This window comes from Leptosomus discolor, chromosome 15, assembly GCF_034619465.1.
Source record: "Leptosomus discolor isolate bLepDis1 chromosome 15, bLepDis1.hap2, whole genome shotgun sequence".
NCBI lineage: Eukaryota > Metazoa > Chordata > Aves > Leptosomiformes > Leptosomidae > Leptosomus > Leptosomus discolor.
The window spans coordinates 11,046,994-11,066,726 of NC_141405.1; the positions used below are offsets into that span (position 1 = coordinate 11,046,994).

At 66.0% G+C, this 19,733-nt stretch overlaps 1 protein-coding gene across 1 annotated transcript; it reads left to right on the forward strand.

Moving 5' to 3' along the window:
- Positions 1 to 1,137: 1,137 nt before the first annotated feature.
- On the forward strand, positions 1,138 to 16,092 carry USP43 (ubiquitin specific peptidase 43). The gene is made up of 16 exons (XM_086473667.1): positions 1,138 to 1,656; positions 4,832 to 4,972; positions 8,556 to 8,656; positions 9,734 to 9,826; positions 10,148 to 10,283; positions 10,382 to 10,505; positions 10,918 to 11,080; positions 11,166 to 11,277; positions 12,333 to 12,436; positions 12,727 to 12,804; positions 12,931 to 13,060; positions 13,258 to 13,606; positions 14,093 to 14,251; positions 15,156 to 15,287; positions 15,377 to 15,627; positions 15,679 to 16,092. The coding sequence occupies exons 1-16, from the start codon at positions 1,486 to 1,488 to the stop codon at positions 16,090 to 16,092; spliced, it is 2,658 nt and encodes an 885-aa protein (XP_086329793.1). The 5' UTR covers positions 1,138 to 1,485.
- The last annotated feature ends 3,641 nt before the right edge of the window (positions 16,093 to 19,733 follow it).

Consider the following 19,733-nt stretch of genomic DNA (forward strand, 5'->3'; position numbering starts at 1 on the left):
GGTTTGAGTCTCCCGCAGCTGTTTGAAGAGCCACGCGCTGTCGCCAGGTTGCAGTCGAGCAGAAGGCCAGTTGCTGCAGAAACTGCCGGTCCCACTGCAATCTCCCTCCTTGTGCCGGTGTGGTGCTGTGGGACAAATCCAGCTGGACCAGGGGACTGATGTGGCTGAAAGCCACCTGTAACGACCACAGTGTGTTTCCTCTGCTCTGGTGCTGCAGGTGGAGAGCAGGGAGCTGACCTGGTGGCCTCGGCCATCCTGCACTCCTCCGGCCACACAGGGAGGGCTGAGGTGCTGATCCCTGCAGCTGGGGGAAGGTGGCACCGTCCCTCCCCAGCCAGGCTCTGCCAGACCCCAAATGAGCACCCACGTGTGGTGCCAGCCATGTGGGGCGGGCAGGAGGTGGCCAAAGCCTCCAGTCTCTGCCAGCGCTGGGTTGGCAACGCTCGCTTTGTGGCTCCGTGTGGAGGGAGCCTCATTAGGTCCCAAAACATCAGTGTGGTGGGCGCAGAGGTGACCATTGTCACATTGTCCCAGCTAAAAGCACCCAGAGGTGGCAGGATTGGGGCACTGCGAGTGATGCTGTGACACCCTGGGGTGATGCTGAGGGCAGCAGGGCAGCTCCGGTGAGGCATGGCTGAGACGCCCAGGAAAACCCTGGGGTGATGCTGGGGGGGACGGGGGATGAGGGTTGCCGGGGTGGGGGGGGGGGGGAGGGACACGACACACCCGACACGACATGGCTGGGACTCTTGGGCAAGCCCTGGAGCCATGGAGGGCGCAGCGGGCTGGGGTCGCCGGGGTGACGCTGGGTTCGCCGGGGCAGCCAGGGCTGCCGGGACTCGGCCGCCTGGGCCGCCCGCCGGCGGCGGCAGCAGCACCGCCCCGCTCCCCGCTCCCCCCCTCCGCCTCCGCCTCCCGGCTCCCTTCCCTCGCCCGTCTCCCAGAGCCGGCCCGGCCGGGGGAGGAGCCGGCCGCGCACAAAACCTCCCGCCCGGCCCCTCCGGCCCCCGCACCGGCACCGGCACCGGCGGCGGGGGGCGCCCAGCGCCCGCCCGGGGCCATGCGCGCCGCGGCGGGGCCGGGGCCGGCGGGGCCGGGGGAGGGCGGCGGCCGCCCGGGGCCATGAGCGCGGCGGCGGCGGGGGGCGGTGGCGGCCCCGGGCGGCGGCGGGGCGGCGGCGGCGGCGGCGGCGGCGGGGGGAGCCCGGCGGGGCGGCGGGCGGGGGGCGGGCGGCGGCGGCGCGCCCTGCGCTCCCTGGGCAGCCTGGCCGGGCGGCTGCTCCGCACCTGGGCGCGCCTGGCCGGGGGCCGCGGGAGGCACCGCGCCGGCCCGGAGGACGACGAAGGCGGGTTCCGGGGGGGCGGCTCCGGGGGGGTGCAGCGGCGGCGGCGGCGGCCCGGAGGGGCGGCCCCGGGAGGGAGCGGGAGCGGGGGGGAGCGGCCACCGGGCGCGCAGGGGCTGCGGAACCACGGGAACACCTGCTTCATGAACGCGGTGGTGCAGTGTCTGAGCAACACGGCCCCGCTGGCCGAGTTCCTGGCGCTGGGTCGCTACCGCGCCCGCGGGGCCCGGGCCGAGGTCACCCACCGGCTGGCCGCCCTGGTCCGCGCCCTCTGGACCCGCGACTACACGCCGCAGCTCTCCGCCGAGTTCAAGGTACGGCCCCGCCGAGCGCGCCCGGCCCCGCGGCTTCTGGCCGCCTCCTGCCCTGCCCGCGGCGCCCCCCGGCACCGGCAGCCCCTGCCCGCGGCGCCCCCCGGCACCGGCAGCCCCTGACCGCGGCGCCCACCGGCACCATTCCCGGCACCCACGGGCAGCCCCGGCTCTCGGCACCACGGGCAGCCCTCCCAGAACCTGCCGGCATCCCCTGCCTACAGCACCCCTCCCAGAACCCTCTGGCATCTCCTGCCCACAGCACCCACCAGCACCCAGCACCCACTGGTACCCTTCCCAGCACTGGCCAGCATCCCCCTGCTCCCAACACCCACCAGCACCCCCTGCTCCCAGCACCCCCTCCCTCATCCTCCCCATGGACCTCATCCTGCCCTGCCAGACACCCCCCAGCCCCGCTGTCCCCCCAGCCCCGCTGCCGTCGCCTGAGCTCTGCCCTCCCCTGGGCCAGCGAGCGCTCAGCCCTGGCCCCCCGCAGAGCTGTAAGGGCGAGCAGGGTGCTGGCCGTGATGGTGGGGTAAGGCAGGATGGTGACCCAGGAGCCCAACTCAGTGGCCTCAGGCCCTGTCACAGAGCGCGTGTCACATCCCTGCCGGGCACATGCCAGCGTGCTGCAGGCCTGCACCTGGCTTGGGGACAGGGACAGGGTGTCAGGAGCAGGGCAGTGCTTGTAGCCTGGCATCGCAGCTCCCTGTGCTCAGGGACGTGTGCCCATGGGTGACATTTCAGCAGGGACCTGGTGCTGCCATTAAACTGCTGCTGCAATTAAACTTCACAAAGTGCACGGAGGAGCTGCTAGGAAGCCAGGCCCCTTCCCAGGTCGGGGATTCCGTCAGCGCTGCCAGCTCCTGGGTTGGTCCTGGGCAGGGGCTGGGGTACCCGCTGCTCTGCCTCCCCTTTCTCAAGGGGACCTGCCTGGAGGGTGGCAGCACCCGCCCCGCTGGGACTGCCGGGGTGCAATGGGTGCTCCTGCAGGAGCTCATTGCCTTTCATTTCCTTCTAGCAAAGTAACCAGCTCTTGGAGTCCTGGGCACGATGTTTCCATGCCCTCTGCTCCCAAATACGCACATTCCTTAGACACAGAGCAAAAAAAATCCCCCAGACTTCCAGCCTTTGCCTTAAATTTCCTCCCTCCGGGTGGTTATCTGCATCTTGCATGAATTTCTACCTTTTTTTTTTTTTTTTCTTAATCTGCTTAAATAAGATTTTTAAAATAAGAGCCGAGTCTGTGGCTTGCTTTGCCTGAAGCCCATCCGCGGTGGCCTTGCTCCCTCTGCTTGTACCGGGATGCTTGTGCCGCTGCGAGCAGGGCCAGGGGCAAGCAGGGCCGGCTGGCAGGTGGCCGGGGGGTTCCTTGGCTCAGGGTGTTTCCTGGCAGTGCTGGAGATCTCATCCCTGTCCCGGCAGGTCCTGGCTTGCTGGGTAACATCAGCACGGATGGCTGGGTTTTCTCCCTCCCAGTGCTGGTTTTGGGCTGAGCTCCTAAAATTATCCTTCCCTGGCCCTGAGCAGCCACCACCAACCGAGGCTTGGAGATGAGTCTTTGGGGAACCCCAGCTCTGCTTTTTCGGGTGCTCCCTGGGCTCCCTGCAGGGAGTGGGATTCCCAGCCCCGTGCTTCCTACTTTTTTGGGGTCAGGGACCCATCCTGGGCACCGCTGGTGTCCCGTCCCACTCAGTGGGTTTCGGGATAGGTGAATCTTTTGTATCTTCCCTTTTAAAAGAGGTTTTCACCTGCACAGCAGAGAGACCTCAGCCGGCTCGGCGAGGGAGATGGCTTCGGTGCTGGCTTGGTGGCCTGACGGCAGCCCGATGGGCTCATCTTCCCTGGGCACTGCCTCAGCCCCGCAGCATTCCCAGCCCCATTCTTCCCACCGCAGTCCCGGTGAGGGGGGAACCCCCAGTAAGGGCATCGTGCCGCTCACCTAACAGTGACATTAATGCTAATTAGCCAAAATGCAACTGTGTGGACGGGGGGGAGGGGAGGGGCAGGCAGAGAGAGTACACAGAGAGGGCCTGATCCAGACACAGGTGATGGTGTGGGGCAGGGGGATGCTGCCCTCGGTGGCACGGGGACCTGGGCTTTCGGGGCAGGGTGCCCAGAGGGAGCATCACGGTTTCATCACCCCTGTGCTTGCCCCGTGCCTGATTCCTGTGCTGTGGATGGAGCTGCATGTCCCAGGGGTACGTGAGGGGAGGGGGAGATGGGGGGGATGCACTGGGGAGCCCTGTGAGCACCTCCCGGGGCTTCCCTGCAGAGCCGGGGGGAAGGAGGAGAGGGAGCGAGCAGAGGGCAGCCGTGGGCAGGGGTAGCTGGCAGGACTTTGGGTGGAGGGGCAGAGCCTGGCAGGGCAGGCAGCACCCCCTCCCCAGCACTGCCTTTGGGGGGGGTGGGGACTGGCAGGAACCCCCTGGTGCATGGCTCCATCAGGGACATCTCTGGTCCCCCTCCATGGTCTCACCTGCTCTGCTTCAGTCGGAGGGTGCTGAGTGTGGGGCTCCCATGAGCCGAGCATCCCCAGGTTTGGGATGCAGGAGGTTTGCTCAGGGGCTTTCCTCTTGCCACTGCGGGCAGGGCAGGCAGGGCTGGCAGCTCCCCTGCCCACAAGCCACACTTTTTTTGACTGTACGAACAGCCCTTGGGTGGCTGGGCTGGCACCACCAGCATCACCTGGCTGAGGAGACACTGGACTGGCTGCTGGGGATGGGGTGGCATATGCAGGCAGGGGCAGGCAGCACCCAGGGCAGAGCTGCCGCCTGCTGGGGCATCCCGACACTGGGAATTGCCATCCCCTGGCTGTGACACCAAGTTGATGCCATCAGAGTGCATGGGGCAGGTGATGCTGGTGGGTCCCCATGGGCTGGACTTGCCCATATGGGTTCGTTGAGATGTGCCCTGTCCCCACCCAGCCTCATCCCGGCAGCTGAAAGCCGGGACACTACGGTGATGGGCCACAGAGCTGCTGTCTTGGCCATGTGGGCCAGTGTCCCTGCTGCAGTGGGGTGGCCACGGTGTCCCTGCAGAGGCAGGGTGATGGCAGACACTGTTCCAAGCAGGAAGCAGGGATGGGTTTTTGTGATGGACGCTGACAAATCGGCTGTTCCTTAGTGCTGGGCAGCGCAGCCTGAGGCTCAGCGCCCTCCCTGCCCGTCTCTTACAGAACATTGTCTCCAAGCACAGCGCCCAGTTCCGGGGCAACGCGCAGCACGATGCCCTCGAGTTCCTGCTCTGGCTGCTGGACCGCATGCACGAGGACCTGGGTGCCACCTCCCCAGCCCAGCAGACCCACGTCCCCGAGGAGGTGGGTGGCCTCTGCCAGCGTGGCCGCACTCCCTGGCTCGGCGTGGGGGATGTCCACGCTGGGTGTGGGACTGGGGGAGCCAAGATGTCTGGGGAGGGGGCGGGCTGGGATGGAGATGTGGTCTGGACGTTGCATGGGGAGCAGGCTGGTGGGATCTGAGTGCTGGGAGAGCGGGAGGGTGTGGGCAGGAGCCTGTCCAGCTGAGCACCCCGGTTCTGGTGAGCACCCTGATTCTCGGGGTTGCTCGGTCGGGAGGAGATCCAGCCGGAGATCCAGCCCCCGCATCCCTCTCCGCCTCCAGCTAAGCCCGCCATAATTACAGTGCTCGGCGGCTTTGCTGCTGGCAAAACGAGTAATTAAGTCTCCTTCAATCCACCTGCACTTGTGGTGTTGCCCTGGCCCTGCCTGCCTGCCTGCCTGCCTGCCTGCCTGCCGGGGCGCTGCCTGTTGCAGCAGCGGATTCGTGCAGCCGGCATTGGCTCGGCTCAGCAGCGTGCTGTCCCCGCTTTGGGGGTGATGCTCAGCTTGGGTGTCCCAGGACCAGCTTCATCCTCCCTGTCCCCAGCTTGGGCCATCGTGGCTGTGGCCGAGGGGTTTGGGTCGGGGACCCCACGGGCAGCCTCCAGCACGTGGGCACAGCTCTGTCGTGCATGGGAGAGCTCAGCTGCGGTGCCCATCTCCAAAGCCTCTGGCTGGGGCAGCCCTGTGGCTTCCAGCCCTTCTTGGCCGGAGTGCTGCAGCCATCCCTGCACTGAGCTGAGCGGTCCTCAGCCCTGCCCACCTTTCCCCAGAGGCATTGAGATCCCGCGGGCTGTTTCGGAAAGCCTGGCAGCGGGCGGCTCCCGTTGCTCGCTTGTTAAATGCGAGGTGCCAACACGTGCCACGGGCTGTGGTGTGATGCCGACGGTGCCTTCGGCTGCCCATGCTGGAGGCAGTGCCGTGGTGATGCCCAGGACGCTTGCTTGGCTCCGGGGATGGGACCCTTTGTGTCCCCCAGCATCCTCGGTTTGGCTCGGCCTCGCCCAGCCCGTCAGTGCAGCGTCAGCCCCTTTCGGGTGGTGGCACCCATGTGCCCAGGTCCCTGGGGAGGGGGTGCCCCATGGGGGTTGTCAGCCTGAATAAACGGCTTTGAAGTGTCTGGATGGAGCTGGGCACACACGCGCCCGTCCTCGTTTTGGGTAGCACGGGCTGGGGGTGGAGGGTTTGTGCAGATGCCAAAGGATGGGGATGGGGAGGACGGTTCGTTCCTGGTCAAGCCCCCACCGAGGCTCAGGGACGGGGGGAGCTCAGCTGGTGCAACGCAAAAGATGGCGGCCCAGGACACAGAGCTGGGCAGGCTGGAGGGGTGGAAATACCCTCCTGGCTGTTTGATGGGTGCCCACGAGGGTGGCTGGGGCCACCCGGGCAGGGACTGAGGCTTGGATGTGGAGAAGGCTGGAGGAGGAGGAGAAGGTGTCCCCTTGGGTTTTGGGGGCACTTTGGGGGCTGTGTGGGGCACAGACACAGTCCAGATCCCCTCTGTGCCACACCAGATGGACCCTGACCATAAGGACACGTCAGGCTCAGCAGGACCCGGTGCCAGCAGATGGCACAAGGAAAATCCGCCTCCCGGCCAAATACCTCATGCAATCTTACTCATCGCAACAGCAAAAACTCCTTGTCTTACCGCAAAACAGCCCAGTCCTTTCTGCAATGTCTTGTCTGCCGTCGGGCTCCATGTGCCCGTAGCAGGGGGTGAAGCTGGTGGTTCCTGTCCTCTGTGTGTGGGGACGGGGGCTCCCTGCGGTTCCCAGGGCAGCAGGCAGGGAGATGGCAGGCAAGACGCGGGCAGGGAGGTGTCACCTAACCAGGCAGGTTTGGCTGTGTGACGTGGTCATGTCCCAGTGTCCCCGTTCCCTGTGGAGTGGAGCAGAGGACTTGCCTCTTCTTGGGGTCCCCTGGGCATGGGGCACATCTTGCCTGCCGGAGCTGGTGCTGGCATCCCCTGAATTGGCAAAGGCAGCTGCCTCCCTGGGCAGTTGTCTTGCTTTTCCTTGGGACAGAGGAAAGGATCCCATGCCAGCCCTGGGAGCGAGCGGCAGGACGCAGGCAGCCTGCCATCACCAGCCCTGCCGAGAGCAGGGAGCGCAGAGGCCGTGCCTCAGTTTCCCCATGAACCAAGCAGGAGGGATGGAGAGAGGGCTCCTCGCCCACCCTGAGGCAGCATCTGGCGCACAGAAGAGCTGGTTTCTCTCGAGGAAGGGGACGTGCCACAGGCTTGCCAGGGGTGATGGGTGCGGGCACCCAGACGGGGAGCATGGCTGGCTGCAGTGGCTCAGGGTGCCAGGAGTTGCTGGATCAGCCCCGGGGAGAGGTCAGATGTCTGCGGTGTGGGGGGAGAGGTGGTCGCCCCTCCGTCCGGGGCTGAGCCGGGAGGACAGTAACGTGGGGAAGTGGCCGAGGGGTGGGTCGGCAGAGGAGCAAGTGCTCCCCATGGCTGCCTACCCTGCCAGCCCGGGGGATGCTGATGGAAGGGCACTGCTCCTACCCCTGTGCTGGACGTGTGGCCCCTGAAAGCCCAGCTCTGGGGCGCTGGGTCAGGGTGCTGGATGCTGTGCCTGGTGCCATGCCTGGGCTCGGGGGGCCATGCCTGGGCTCAGGGTGCTGTGCCTGGGCTTGGTGTGTTGGGTGCTCTGCCGGCTGCTGTGCCCGGGCTTGCTGCTGGTAAGGGCACTGGGGAAACCCACGGCAGCGGCGCTGCTTTTCTGGGTGGCTCTACAGCCCGGCGCTGGCACACCTGCCTGGGAGGGCATCGCGCCAGCCGGGACTTTTTTTAGCTCCCTTGTTCTGGTGATTTGCCTGTGGTTAATTCGCACCCGACCTCAGGTGGGTGCGAGCACAGAAACATGCACACCCGCTTCAGGAGCTCATCTTGCAGACACACGGACATACACATGGACACCTGCCCGCTGCAGCATCCCACCATCTCGGCCTGGCTCCCAGCACCCATGGGTGCGTTTACTGGCACAGTGGGTGCTGTGGGCACCTCCCTGCCAGGGCTGCCGACCCTGCAGGGTGTGCCCAGGGGTGCTGGGGCTCCTTGGGGATGGATGTTGCAGGGAGGGACCGGCTTTCTCCCCACAAAGCTTTCCTCTGCCAGAGGTGCTGCTGCGGGTACCCAGCCGACTCACCCAGGACTTCCCTCCTGGGACATTTCAGCCAGGCTCAAACGCGTTCCCAGCTCCAATTCCTCGATCTCCAGGAGCTCCAGATGCCAGGTCTGCGTTGGGGGTCTCAGACCCCCTGCCCTCATCCTGGTGCTGGGGCAGGGATGCAGGCAGCGGGTTAACCCTTATTGCCCCACGCTGGCTTGTTGCGTGGGACATACCCCAAAATGGCCCCAGCAGAAGGCACGCAGAGAGCCTGGAGGGCACGGCAGTGCCTGGCAAGGGTCACTTCAATGTCACCTTCAGCCCATCCTCATGCCATGGGGCCACAGAAGCGGGGCTCAGCTCTGCAGGACATACCCCCAACCCCTGAATGGGGGCCGAGTGAGTGGTCAGCCCAGCACCTCACTCCCCCCGCTTGTCTCTCGCCCCCGCAGCCCAGCGAGGACGGGAGCAGCGGTGCCGGCAGCTCCCCGCCGGCCGCCCAACATCCCCCTGGGCAGAGCTTCGTGCAGAGCCATTTCCAGGCACAGTACAGGTGAGCAGGGAGGGACGGATCCTGCTCGGCCGGAGCCTTGCCGGTGGGTAGCCGGGCTCTGCAAGCCCAGGGAAGGGAGGCTCCATCCATCCCACCCAGCCTGGGCTGGGAGCTGCTTCCCCCATGGGCGCTGCAGCCATGGCTGGGCGCGAAACGCCAAGCAAGAGGTTTCCGGACATTTCTTAGTCCACTTCAATGCCAGCAAACATTTTTGCAAGTGCCTAAAAAGACACGGGGAAGGTCAAATCCCTGCAGCAGCAAGCGGGGTGTCCTGCCTGCTCCTCACCCCTGCGCAGTGGGCGCAGCCCAGGGGCTTCCAGGAATTAGCAGGGAAGCTCTGGAGCAGCAAAATTAAGATGGAACTGTGTTTCATTTGCACAGTGCAGTGCTGGCAGTGTTGTCTGGGCTGTGCGGGTGCAGTGGGGTGGGGGTGATGGGGTGGGCAGCTCTTGGCTGGAGGGAGTGAAGTGTTTTATTAAGGACTGATCCAGAGCAGGGTCTGAGCCGTGTCTCAGGGGCGGTTTTTGGTGAGGGTGGATGCTCAGTCCTTGGGAGCGAGGGCACAGTGGGTAACATCAGCCACATCCAGTGTCACCTCCTGGCATGGAGGCATACACAAGCGGCCCCCAGCCTTGCTCCTGCTTCCCCGTGCTTTCCCTGGGCATTTCATACCACTGGCCTTCAGAGACCCCACCGCCTGCCTCACCTTGGCCCTAACGAACCCTTAAGTGGTTCCCTTCGTTATCACCATCCCAGGGCCACCAGGAGATGGCTTTTGCCAGGACAGCTGATTTCACTCTGGCTTTTCTAGCACGAGTTACTGCAGGCACCCTTGTTAGGTTTCAGAATGAACAGACCAGTTGGGCTGGGCAGGCGGATATGGGCTGTGGTGCCTTGCCCTGGTAGGAGGTCGTGCAAACCCTGCGTGATGCTGGGGCCATCCCAGCCCTGTGGGATGTGGTACCTGGGATGCGGCGCCCAGGGTGCAGTATTGGTGACAGGGCGCTGCAGCCCTGGGGTGGGGACTCTGGGGGTGCTGTCCCCATGCTGGTGACAGACCCCGGCTGTGTTTCGCAGGTCCTCCCTGACGTGCCCGCACTGCCTGAAGCAGAGCAACACCTTCGACCCCTTCCTGTGCATCTCCCTGCCCATCCCGCTGCCCCAGACCAGGTGAGCCCGGCCCCGCGCCTCCCTAGCCGCTCGCTGGCACAGTGAGAGGCACGGCCGCTGGCCAGCGGGGTTTTGGCTCCAGTGAGAGTAATTTGGTTATTTTGGGGTGAATTAATGTGGGAGGTGGCGGCATTGGGACCAGTGATGGCCACCAGCGCAGGAGCTGTGTCCGATGGGTATTTGCTGCCCCGGTGTCGGAGCTGCCGTACCAGGACACGGGACTCTCCGGTGTGGTCAGGAGCGGCGTCGGGTCTTGGCACAGCAGCTTTCCCCACTGAGGGGTGTGTGTGTGTGTGTGTGTGTGTGTCCCCATGTCCCCAGGGCTCTCAACGTCACCCTAGTGCTGCAGTGTGAGCGCTGGCGGTTCGTGCGGGTGGGACTGGCCGTGCCCCTGCTGGGCACCGTGGCCGAGCTGCGGGACATGGTGGCGCGGGAGGGACACATCCCCCCGGAGCAGGTAACGGGGGGGGCCACGACACGGGGACATGTCGCGGGGGGGGGGCAGGACACCCCCCCCAAGGGACACAGAGGGACACGCCAGGTGCCGTCCCGCAGGTGATCCTGGCCGAGGTGTCCCCGCGGGGCTTCCTGCGCTCCCTGGGCGACGCGGAGGAGCTGGGTGCTGCTGGGGAGGGGGCTCCCCTCTACGCCTTCCAGCCCCCCCCGGCCCGCCGCGCAGGTACCGCCCCCCCCCCTTCCCCTCCTGATTGGCTGGCGTCTGGGCTACCTGCGCAGGCTGGATTGGTTGGGAGCGGCTTGTGCAGCGCTGGGGTTGGCGGGGTGGGAGCTGCGCTGGGGGGGGGTGGGGGGGGGCGGGAGGGGCCCTGGGATTGGTGGGAGGCAGGCATGCTCCGCTGTCATTGGCGGAGGCCCTGTCCCCCTGCGCTGCGATTGGGGGGGGGGGGGGGGGGGGGAGAAAAACACGGCGGACACGCCGCAGGTAGCGCTGCGGGCAGGGGAGCGCCGGCAGCCCCCAGCAGCAGGCAGCGCCCGCGGGCATCGCTGCGGGAGAGGAGCGCGGGCGCAAAGGCCCACCCTGTGCTAAACGAGAGCCCCTTCATCCCCCCCGCCCCGCCCCGCCCTGCCCGCAGGTTGCCCCCGCAGCCTGCCCGCCTCCCCCGGGGCGGCCCAGCCCGAGGGGCAGCGCCTGCTGCCCGCCGCTGCCCGCTCCTCCGACTGCCTGCACCGCGGGCCGGGCGGCCGCATCCTGCTCCTGCTCTGCAACGCCGCCCGCGCCGGCCCCCGCCTCGCCAGGTACCGGCCCGCCCTGCCCACGCCTCGCCCAGGGGTGGCCTGCGTGTGCATGTCCTCAGCCGGGCGCCCCCGCTGTCCCCCCCAGGTTCGGGCCGCCGCTGGTGCTGCGGGAGGAGCGGGGCGTGTCGTGGGAGCAGCTCCAGCAGAGCATCCTGGCCCAGCTGCGGGCCCTGCTGCGGGGAGAGGTGCGGGCGCAGGTGAGCTGGGGCGGGGGGCGCCGCTGGCCCCTCCCGGGGGCGCGCTTGGCCGGGGACGCCGGCACCTGCTGGTGCCGTGGCCGTGGTGTCTCCAAGGGTGGCCATGGTGGAGCTGCGGGTGGCCATGGTGGCTCCAGGGATGGCCATGGTGGAGCTGTGGGTGGCCATGGTGTCTCCAGCGGTGGCCGTGGTGGAGTTGTGGGTGGTTGTGGTGTCTCCAGCGGTGGCTATGGTGTCTCTGGCAGTGGCCATGGTGGAGCTGTGGGTGGCTGTGGTGTCTCCAGCGGTGGCTATGGTGTCTCTGGCAGTGGCCGTGGTGGAGCTGTGGGTGGCTATGGTGTCTCCAGGGATGGCCATGGTGGAGCCGTGGGTGGCCATGGTGTCTCCGGTGGTGGCCATGGTGGAGCCGTGGGTGGCCATGGTGTCTCCGGTGGTGGCCATGGTGGAGCTGTGGGTGGCCATGGTGTCTCTGTGGGTGGCTGTGGTGCAGCTGTGAGCAGCTGTGATGGCACCGTGACTGGCTATGGTGTCACCGTGGGTGATCATGGTGGAGCTGTTCTTGGCTGCAGGGTCATCGTGGGTGGCCAATGGTATCACCGTGGGTGGTTCTGGTGACCCTGGGAGTGGTTGTGTTGTTGACGCTGGTGGCTGTGGGTGGCCGTGCTGTCCCTGTAGGTGGTCATATTCTCAGTACAAGTGGCCCATGGTGTCACCATGGGTGGCTGCAGTGCCACTCAGCTCCCACAGCAGAGCTGTCCCAGCCCAGCTACCCTCCCCAGCATGCAGGTGCCACCACCCCAGGGACGCTGATGTCCCCATGCTGCCCCTTTGCCCCCCACCTACACCAGAGCCAGAAGGACGGGTCATTCCCTAGCCCCCTGTCCCCAGCCCCCTGGGTGTCCTCTGCTAGCCTGGCCATGGGGACCAAAGAAATCTGATTTTGGGGACTTTTTCTGTCCTGTGTCACAAAGCGCAGCACCCCTGGGTGCTGCTGGGGGGGGGCAGGGGTGGCTCTGCCCCCCCAGCCAGCCCCACAGCCCCTCCTCCCCTTGCAGGGCACGGGTCCCCTCTTCCGCATCCGCCTGGCCGGGGGCTCGGACCCCTGCACCTACCTGTCCCCGCAGGACCCCCGCCCTCTCTGCCACCCCGCCGTCGACAGGTAAGGGTGCTGCAGGGGCAGGATTGTCCCCAGGATGTCCCCTCATTCCCCAGGGGTGGCCAGTGGTGTACTGTGGGTGGTCACAGTGTCCCTGTGGGTGGCCAAAGGTGTCCCTGTGGCTGGCCACAGTGGTGGCCACCCCGCTCCCTGGGCTCTAGGTCCCCAGCTCTGTGTTCCCACTGTGGGTGCTGTGTGGGGAGGTGGTGGCTGTCCCTGCCTGCCACAGCAGGATGGCCCCATGGGGACAGGTTGGGTTTTGGGGGCCATCTCACCTTGTCCTCACCCCCCAGAGCCCTGCAGCTGAGCGGGGCAGGTGGCCCGCCCCACGTGAAGCTGACGGTGGAGTGGGACATGAGCACCAAAGAGCGGTGAGTCCCATGCACCCCAGGGTGGGGGGACACCCCAGCACCTAGGTCACCCTCCCTGACCCCCCCACCTCCCTGCCCCCCACGGTGTCATGTCGCCTCACCCCCCCCCCCCCCCCCCCCCCCCAGCCTTTTCGGCCACATCCAGGAGGAGGTGGTGCAGGATGCGGAGAGCGTGCGGCTGCAGCAGCAAGCGCACCGGCAGCAGCACAGCTGCACGCTGGACGAGTGCTTCCAGCTCTACACCAAGGAGGAGCAGGTACCCAGCACCCCACCAGCTGTGTGGGCAGCGAGCACCCTGCCCGCACCCTGCCTGCACCCAGCAGAGCCGCCGCCGAGGGCAAGCCCTGCTCATGGCACAGTGACTCTTGGCGTGTTTGGTGCCGGGGGGTGGGTTTGGAGGTGGCGGGGGAGGGTGCTGGGGAGGGAAGTGGCAGTGGCGTGTGGTGTCCCCAGCTGGCCCCAGACGACGCCTGGCGCTGCCCACACTGCAAGGTGCCCCAGCAGGGCATGGTGAAGCTGAGCCTCTGGACGCTGCCTGACATCCTCATCATCCACCTCAAGCGCTTTCGCCAGGTGGCTGAGCACCGGCACAAACTCACTACGCTGGTGAGGTTCCCCCTGCGGGGTCTCGACATGGCCCCCCACATGGCGCAGCGGGGCCAGGCCGGTGGGCAACTGTTGGGGCGCTGGGCCCCCTGGCAGCCCCCCTTCTGCCTGCCCCCGAGCTGCCCCCGCGACTACCTCTACGACCTGTACGCCGTCTGCAACCACCACGGCAGCATGCAGGGCGGCCACTACACCGGTGAGTGGGGGGGGGGGGGTGGGCACTCGAGGTGGGGAGGTACTGCAGGGGATGTGCCATGGGGCACAGCGTGGGGTTTGGGGGTGCTACAAGGAGTGTGGTGTGGGGCATGGCAGCAGGGTGGGGGGCACTTCAGGGGGCATGGCGTGGGGTTTGCGGGGCACTGCAGGGCATATGCTCTGGGGTACGGTGTGGGTTGGGGGGGGGCGAACCTCGGGTCTGCTGTGGGGGCACAGCATGGAGTTGGGGGGCACCCCAGGGGTATGTGCTATGGGGCACAGCACAGGGGAGCGGGGGCGCACAGGATAGGCAAGATGGCGTTGGGCCAGCATGGCACTGGGACGTGCCCCCCAGCAGCATCCTGCACCCCCAAGCTGTCCCCACGCCACGGAGCTCACACTCCCCGCTGCACCCTGGGGCTGGGGCAGGGCCGAACCCGCTTTCCCCCCTCACCCCCTGCGTACCCCCCTCACCCCCTGCCCCCAGCCTACTGCTGCAACGCGCTGGATGGGCGGTGGTACAGCTACGATGACAGCCGGGTGGAGGGGGTGCAGGAGGCCGAGGTGAGCACCCGCAGCGCCTACATCCTCTTCTACCAGCGCCGCAACGCCGTGCCCGCCTGGTCGGCCGGCAGCTCCACCAGGGGTGAGCACCCCACCTCCCTGTGCCCCAACACTACCCGGGCACGCCTGGCATGGCCGAGGGCACGCCCGGGCACACGGAGTGCAGCACGTGCAGCAGAGACACACGCGTGTGCGTCCAGGACATGCACACACAGCATGGGGTGTGCCACCCAGCCCTGCTGCGTGCGCATGGGCACGCGTGCATGCCTGTGCACGGACAGCGGGGCAGGCAGGCACACGTGCAGCATACCCAAGCGTGCACACGTGCGTGCTTGTGCACACTGGCACGCACAGTGTTGTGCACGCACAGCACAGCCGCATGCACGCCCTTGCCCACATGTGCGTGAACAGGGTGGTGCATGCATGCACACGGTCGGATTGGCACGGTCAAGTGCACACACAGTATCATACATGCACATGCAGCACGGCCAAATGCACGTGCAGTCAGCTCTTGCACACACAGCATGGTGCACGCCCATGCACAGAGCACAGCCGAGCATGCACACATGCACATGCATGCCACAGGTGTGCAGTGTTGCGCACACACAGCACAGCCACACACACACCCTTGCAGGCGTGTGCATGGATGGGGGGGCACGCGTGCCTGTCACAGCCCAGCTGAGCACACACGTGTGCACATGTATGTGCACGGAGCCACACGCTGTGGTGGCACGTGCTGCCACATGGTACAGCAGGCATGTGGGACACGGCAAACGCGTGCACACACACGTGCTTAAACCTGCAGCCATACAGCACGCCCTGCAGGCCCTGCTCACACTCACCACGCGCTTGTGCACACACCCATAGGCCTGAGCACACGCCGCTGGTTGTAGCCCCGCGCCCCCTGTTGCTGGGCACCCCGGGGTGCAGGTGCTGGCTCCCCCAGGGACCCCTCACCCCACAGCCCACCCTCCCGCTCCCTGCAGGCTCCACCGCCTCCTCGCTCTCGGGACACTGGCTGGCCCGCCTGGGCGGCAGCACGCAGGACACCCTGCGTCCCTCGGCCACCCGGTCCTCCCCACCCGCCACCCCCGATGCCACCGCCGCCCCGGAGAAAGGTGATGCCGAGCACCCCTCACCCCACCTCAGCACCCCAGGGTGGCTCCCAGATCCTCCCAACTTGGGGTTATTTCTGTTTTAATTGCAGGTGGCTTCGAGGCCAGACCCTTGGTGCGGGGTGTCCAGGGCCGCAGCCTCAGCATCAAGCTCTCGCCCGCCGATGGCCCCCCCAGGGCCATGCCCCTGCGCTGGTCCTTCGCGGGCAAGGAGCGGGGCCGGCCGGGGGTCCCGGGGGAGCTGGTGGCCTACCTGGAGTCGGGGCGCCGGCCTCGCTGCACCCGCCGTGCGCTCCTCCCGCTCGGCACGAGTGGGGAGAGCGGCCCCGACACCCCCCTTGCCGCCAGCCCTGTGCCAGCCGGACCCCCAAAACAGCCCAGCAAGGGGCAGGAGGAGCCGGGTGCCCCCCGAGCCCCCCGCCAGCTCCTCCGTGTACCCATGCTGCGGCGAGCCGCCAGCGCCGGTGCCGAGGGGTCCCTGCGCCTGCCCCCCAAAAGCCAGAGCAGCCCAGGGCGGAGTGAGGAGGGGACAAGGGGGCTCTGCCACCCCGGGCTGCCACAGACAGAGGGGGACGCGGGTGGCCCCCCAGCACGGCTGTCCCCCAGTCCGGCAGCCATGGCACGCTCACAGAGCTCGGCCAGCCTGCCCCCGCGCCCCAAGGGGGGCCTGCGGCGCTCGGCCTCGCTGGGCAGGGGCGCAGGGGGGCCCCACCTGCCTGCCCGGGGTCCCCCTGGGGCCACGCTGCAGCGGGGACAGCAGCCCATGGGCTCGCTGTGCCACTCAGCTGTGCCTGAGTCCAGTTTCTGAGCCAGGGGCTGCTGAACTGGGGCCATCCTGAACTGGGGGCTCCCAAACTGGGGCTAGTTCAGTCTGGGGGTGCCTCAACCCAAGGGCTCCTGAACTAGGGGTTCCCCAACAAGAGCATCTCAAAGCAGGGTCATCCTGAACCAGGAATATCCCAACCTGGGGGCATCCCAACCTGGGGGCTTCTGAACCAGAGGCTCCCAAACCAGGGCATCTGCAAACTGGAGCCATTCAGGTATCCTGGAGCTGGGCCATTCGAACCCAGAGGCTCTCAAACTGAGGGCATCCCAAATTGGAGCCTCTCAAACCAGGGGCTCCTGAACTTGGGGCACCCCAAAGTAGGAGCACCCTAAACCAGAGGCTCCTAAATCAGGGCATCCCAATCCAGAGGCATTCCAACCTGGGGGCATCCCAAACCGGTGGCTCTGAAACCAGGGGCATCCCAACCCAGGGGCATCCTGAATGGGGGGCATCGCCCCCTCGCTTTCCCAGGGAGTGGGCAGGCGGGGGGCAGGCAGGGTGGGGGGGCAGGCAGGCATGGGCTCCCCAGCTCTGCCAGCTCTGAGGCGCGAGAGTATTTATTGTACCAGGAGAGTTTTATCCAGAGACGCTTTTTGTTTTCTAAAAGGCGACTACTGGGGGGGGCGGGCGGGTCCCCCACACCCAGGTCTATGCAATACGTGATTCTTCCAGCCAGCTTTTGTACGCGGGGGCTGCGGCCCCCACCGCCGGCGGTTTCTATTAAAGACACGTGAAAGGAGCCCGGTGTGGTGCTGGGGGGGCAGCGTTTGTCTCAGGGGATGTATCTGGGGAGGGTGGGATGGGCTTCACATCCCATCGGTGGTGGTCTCAGTGCTGCGGTGTGTGCTGTGGATTGGGGTGGTGGGGCTCAGCCTTCGGAGTGGGGCTTGGTGGGGTCAGTGGAGGCCAGAACACACCCCAGCGTGGTGGCTGTGTGCTTGGGAGGTCCAGGGGGTGGTGGAAGCACCAGGAGCACCAGACCTATGGCACCGTGGGGCTGTGCCCACTGGGACAGAGGAAGGGGATGTCTGGAGAAACCTGGTGCAGTCACAACAGGAGACAGGGACAGAGGTGGAGGAGGTGGGATCAAGGTGGAGATGGAGGCAGATGTGGAGGCGAGGGAGAGGGTGCTGGAGATAGACGTGGAGATGGAGGTGGGATCAGGGTGGAGGAGATGGGAGATGGGTATGGAGGAGGTGGGATTGGGGAGAAAATGGAGGAGGTAGGGGTGGAGGAGGTGGGATGGAGACAGAGGTTAGGGAGGAGATGGGGACAGAGATGGAGGTAGAAGTGGAGGCGATGGAGATGGAGATGGAAGTAGGATTGGCTTGAGCTGGAAGAGGGGGAGATCAAGGTGGAGGAGACTGTTGCTAGAGGGCTGCTCCAGGCTAAGGCCCTCACTGTGCCACTGCTGGTGCCATGGCTGTGACCCTGCTCTGCAGCAAGGGACAAATGTGCATTTGTCACCCATGCATCGCCCAGGCAAGCAGCAGCCCGGGGCATGGCAGGTTCCCCGGGGCACCCATGGGTGCTGACAGTGGCATTGGCAGGGCCCCTGCTGCTCTGCACCCACAACTGCAGCTGGGGGCACTGGGGATCCCTGTGCCAGCGTCAGAGACCCCATACCCATCACCCCTGCAAGGACGCTGCCTTGGGCCAGCAGCATGGGGGACCATGGTGAGGTGCAGATGCGCTGCAGGGACCCCAGGGATGTGCCACCCCAGCACCCTGGGGTGCTCCCTCTGCCTGGGGGCTCCTGATGCTGGGGGCTGCTGAGCCCTGGGGCACTCAGTGCCCCCACCCTTGGGTGCTGCCCTGCCCTGTTGGGTGTCCGTGTGGCTGGGGCTGAGGTTTGGCACTGCCACGTTGCAGAGCTGCATGGGTGGCATTCTCTGGCATGGCCCTCGGCTTCCCATGGGGAATGGGGTGAAGGACATGGCACAGCCAGGCTGGGGAACCCCCCCCAACAGTGTACCCAGTGCGGGCAGAGCACCATTCCTTCCCTGGCACCCACGTCTGCCCGCAGCGAGATGGCCTAGAGGTGCCTCCATGCTTTCCCAGGCATCAGCATCCCCCTCCCCATGCCCCATGGACATATCCCTCCATACCCTGCAAGGTGGGGTCCTGGCCCCCATCCCACCAGGCTGGGGGAGCCCCGGGTGCCATACAACCCCATCGCTGCCCAGCCTCCACCATGGTACTCCCCTCTGCACACACGCTGCTCGGCCCCAAAACACAGGCAAGGACCTGCTGCAACCGGGTGGGTTGCCATGCTGCCCCATGGGACAAGGACTCTGACAGCCCAAATGAAGCACAAACCCATCATTTCATCACCCTGACCCTCATTAAACCCCATTTTCTACAAAGTGCCTTCCAAGAGTCCGTGTCCTAAATCCATCAGTGGCTATGAATCTGGGCTGGGATCACCCCAAATCTGGACAGGGACCAGCCCAAAATCCAGGCTGGGACCACCCCAGGTCTGATGCTGCCCAATCCCATGGGTCCAGGACCACAACAGCCTGTACAAAGCAAAAATTCCCATCATTTTATCATCCCAACCCTCATTAAACCCCATTTCCTACAGCAAAGCGCCCTCTGAGAGCTCATGTCCTAAATCCATCAGTAGCCACCAAGATGGGCTGGGACCTTGCCAAATCTGGGCTCAGATCACCTCAAATCCAAGTTGGGACCATCCTAAATCCAGGCTGGGATGACCCTAAATTCTGGGATGACCAAATCCAACCTAGGGCCACCCCACACCTGCTGCTGCCCCATCCCACGGGACCACGACCCCAACATCCCGCACTGACCCCACCTCACCGTTTCACACCTCGTGGACCCTCATCCACCCCCACATCCTCCCACCAAACACCCCCCCCCCCGCCGCCACCACGGCCGAGCCCGGCGCTGCTGGTGCCAACAGGGATTGACCAAACGCCAGCGCTGCCGGGCAGCTCCCAGCCAGTGGCACACAGATTTATTGATTCTGCTTTGGGGTGCTGGTGCCCCCCGGGTGCCCGCCTGGGGCGAGGGGCACGGCGCGAGCGGGGCGGGGGGCGAAGCGCGGCCATTTCCATCCTCCCTCTGTGTACCGGGCGGGTGGGAATGGCTCCAAATAAAACTCTCTCTATATATTTTTTCTCTGTATATACAAATATATAATATATATATATCTCTGCCGATATATATATATATAGCTCTCTCTTATCTCTCTGGAAAGGATAAAAGGTTAATTTGTCTTCACATGCACGACCAAAGCCACCAACCCATGGGGACAGCGGGTGCCGAGGGACGCACGCCCTCGCTCGCCGGCACCCTGAGAGCCGGGGGTGGGGGGCCACGTCCTGCGTCCCCAGGTTATTGCTGGTCAGGTCCCATCCTGCTCCGGCAAACAAGCGGAGGGGGAAGAAGCCAAAGAAATGAAATCCCGCTGCAAAGCGCCGGTGAGCTCGTTGTCACCTGGCCAGTACCCCGTGGCACCCGCCATCAGGGCACAGAGGAGATGGTGGCATCGCCCCAGGACTGTGGGTGCTGTGGGGTGCGGGGGGGGGGGGGGGGCATAGGGTGGGGAGCAGGCACCCAGTCAAAAGGCAAAGTCTGGATAAGGCGAAAAAAAATGAAAT

Coding starts and splice junctions, on each gene's coding strand:
- USP43 (XM_086473667.1), top strand. CDS start 1,486: ATGAACGCGGTGGTGCAGTGTCTGAGCAACACGGCCCCGCTGGCCGAG. Junction 1,657..4,831: donor AGCTCTCCGCCGAGTTCAAG/GTACGGCCCCGC, acceptor CGTCTCTTACAG/AACATTGTCTCCAAGCACAG. Junction 14,252..15,155: donor GGCCGGCAGCTCCACCAGGG/GTGAGCACCCCA, acceptor CGCTCCCTGCAG/GCTCCACCGCCTCCTCGCTC.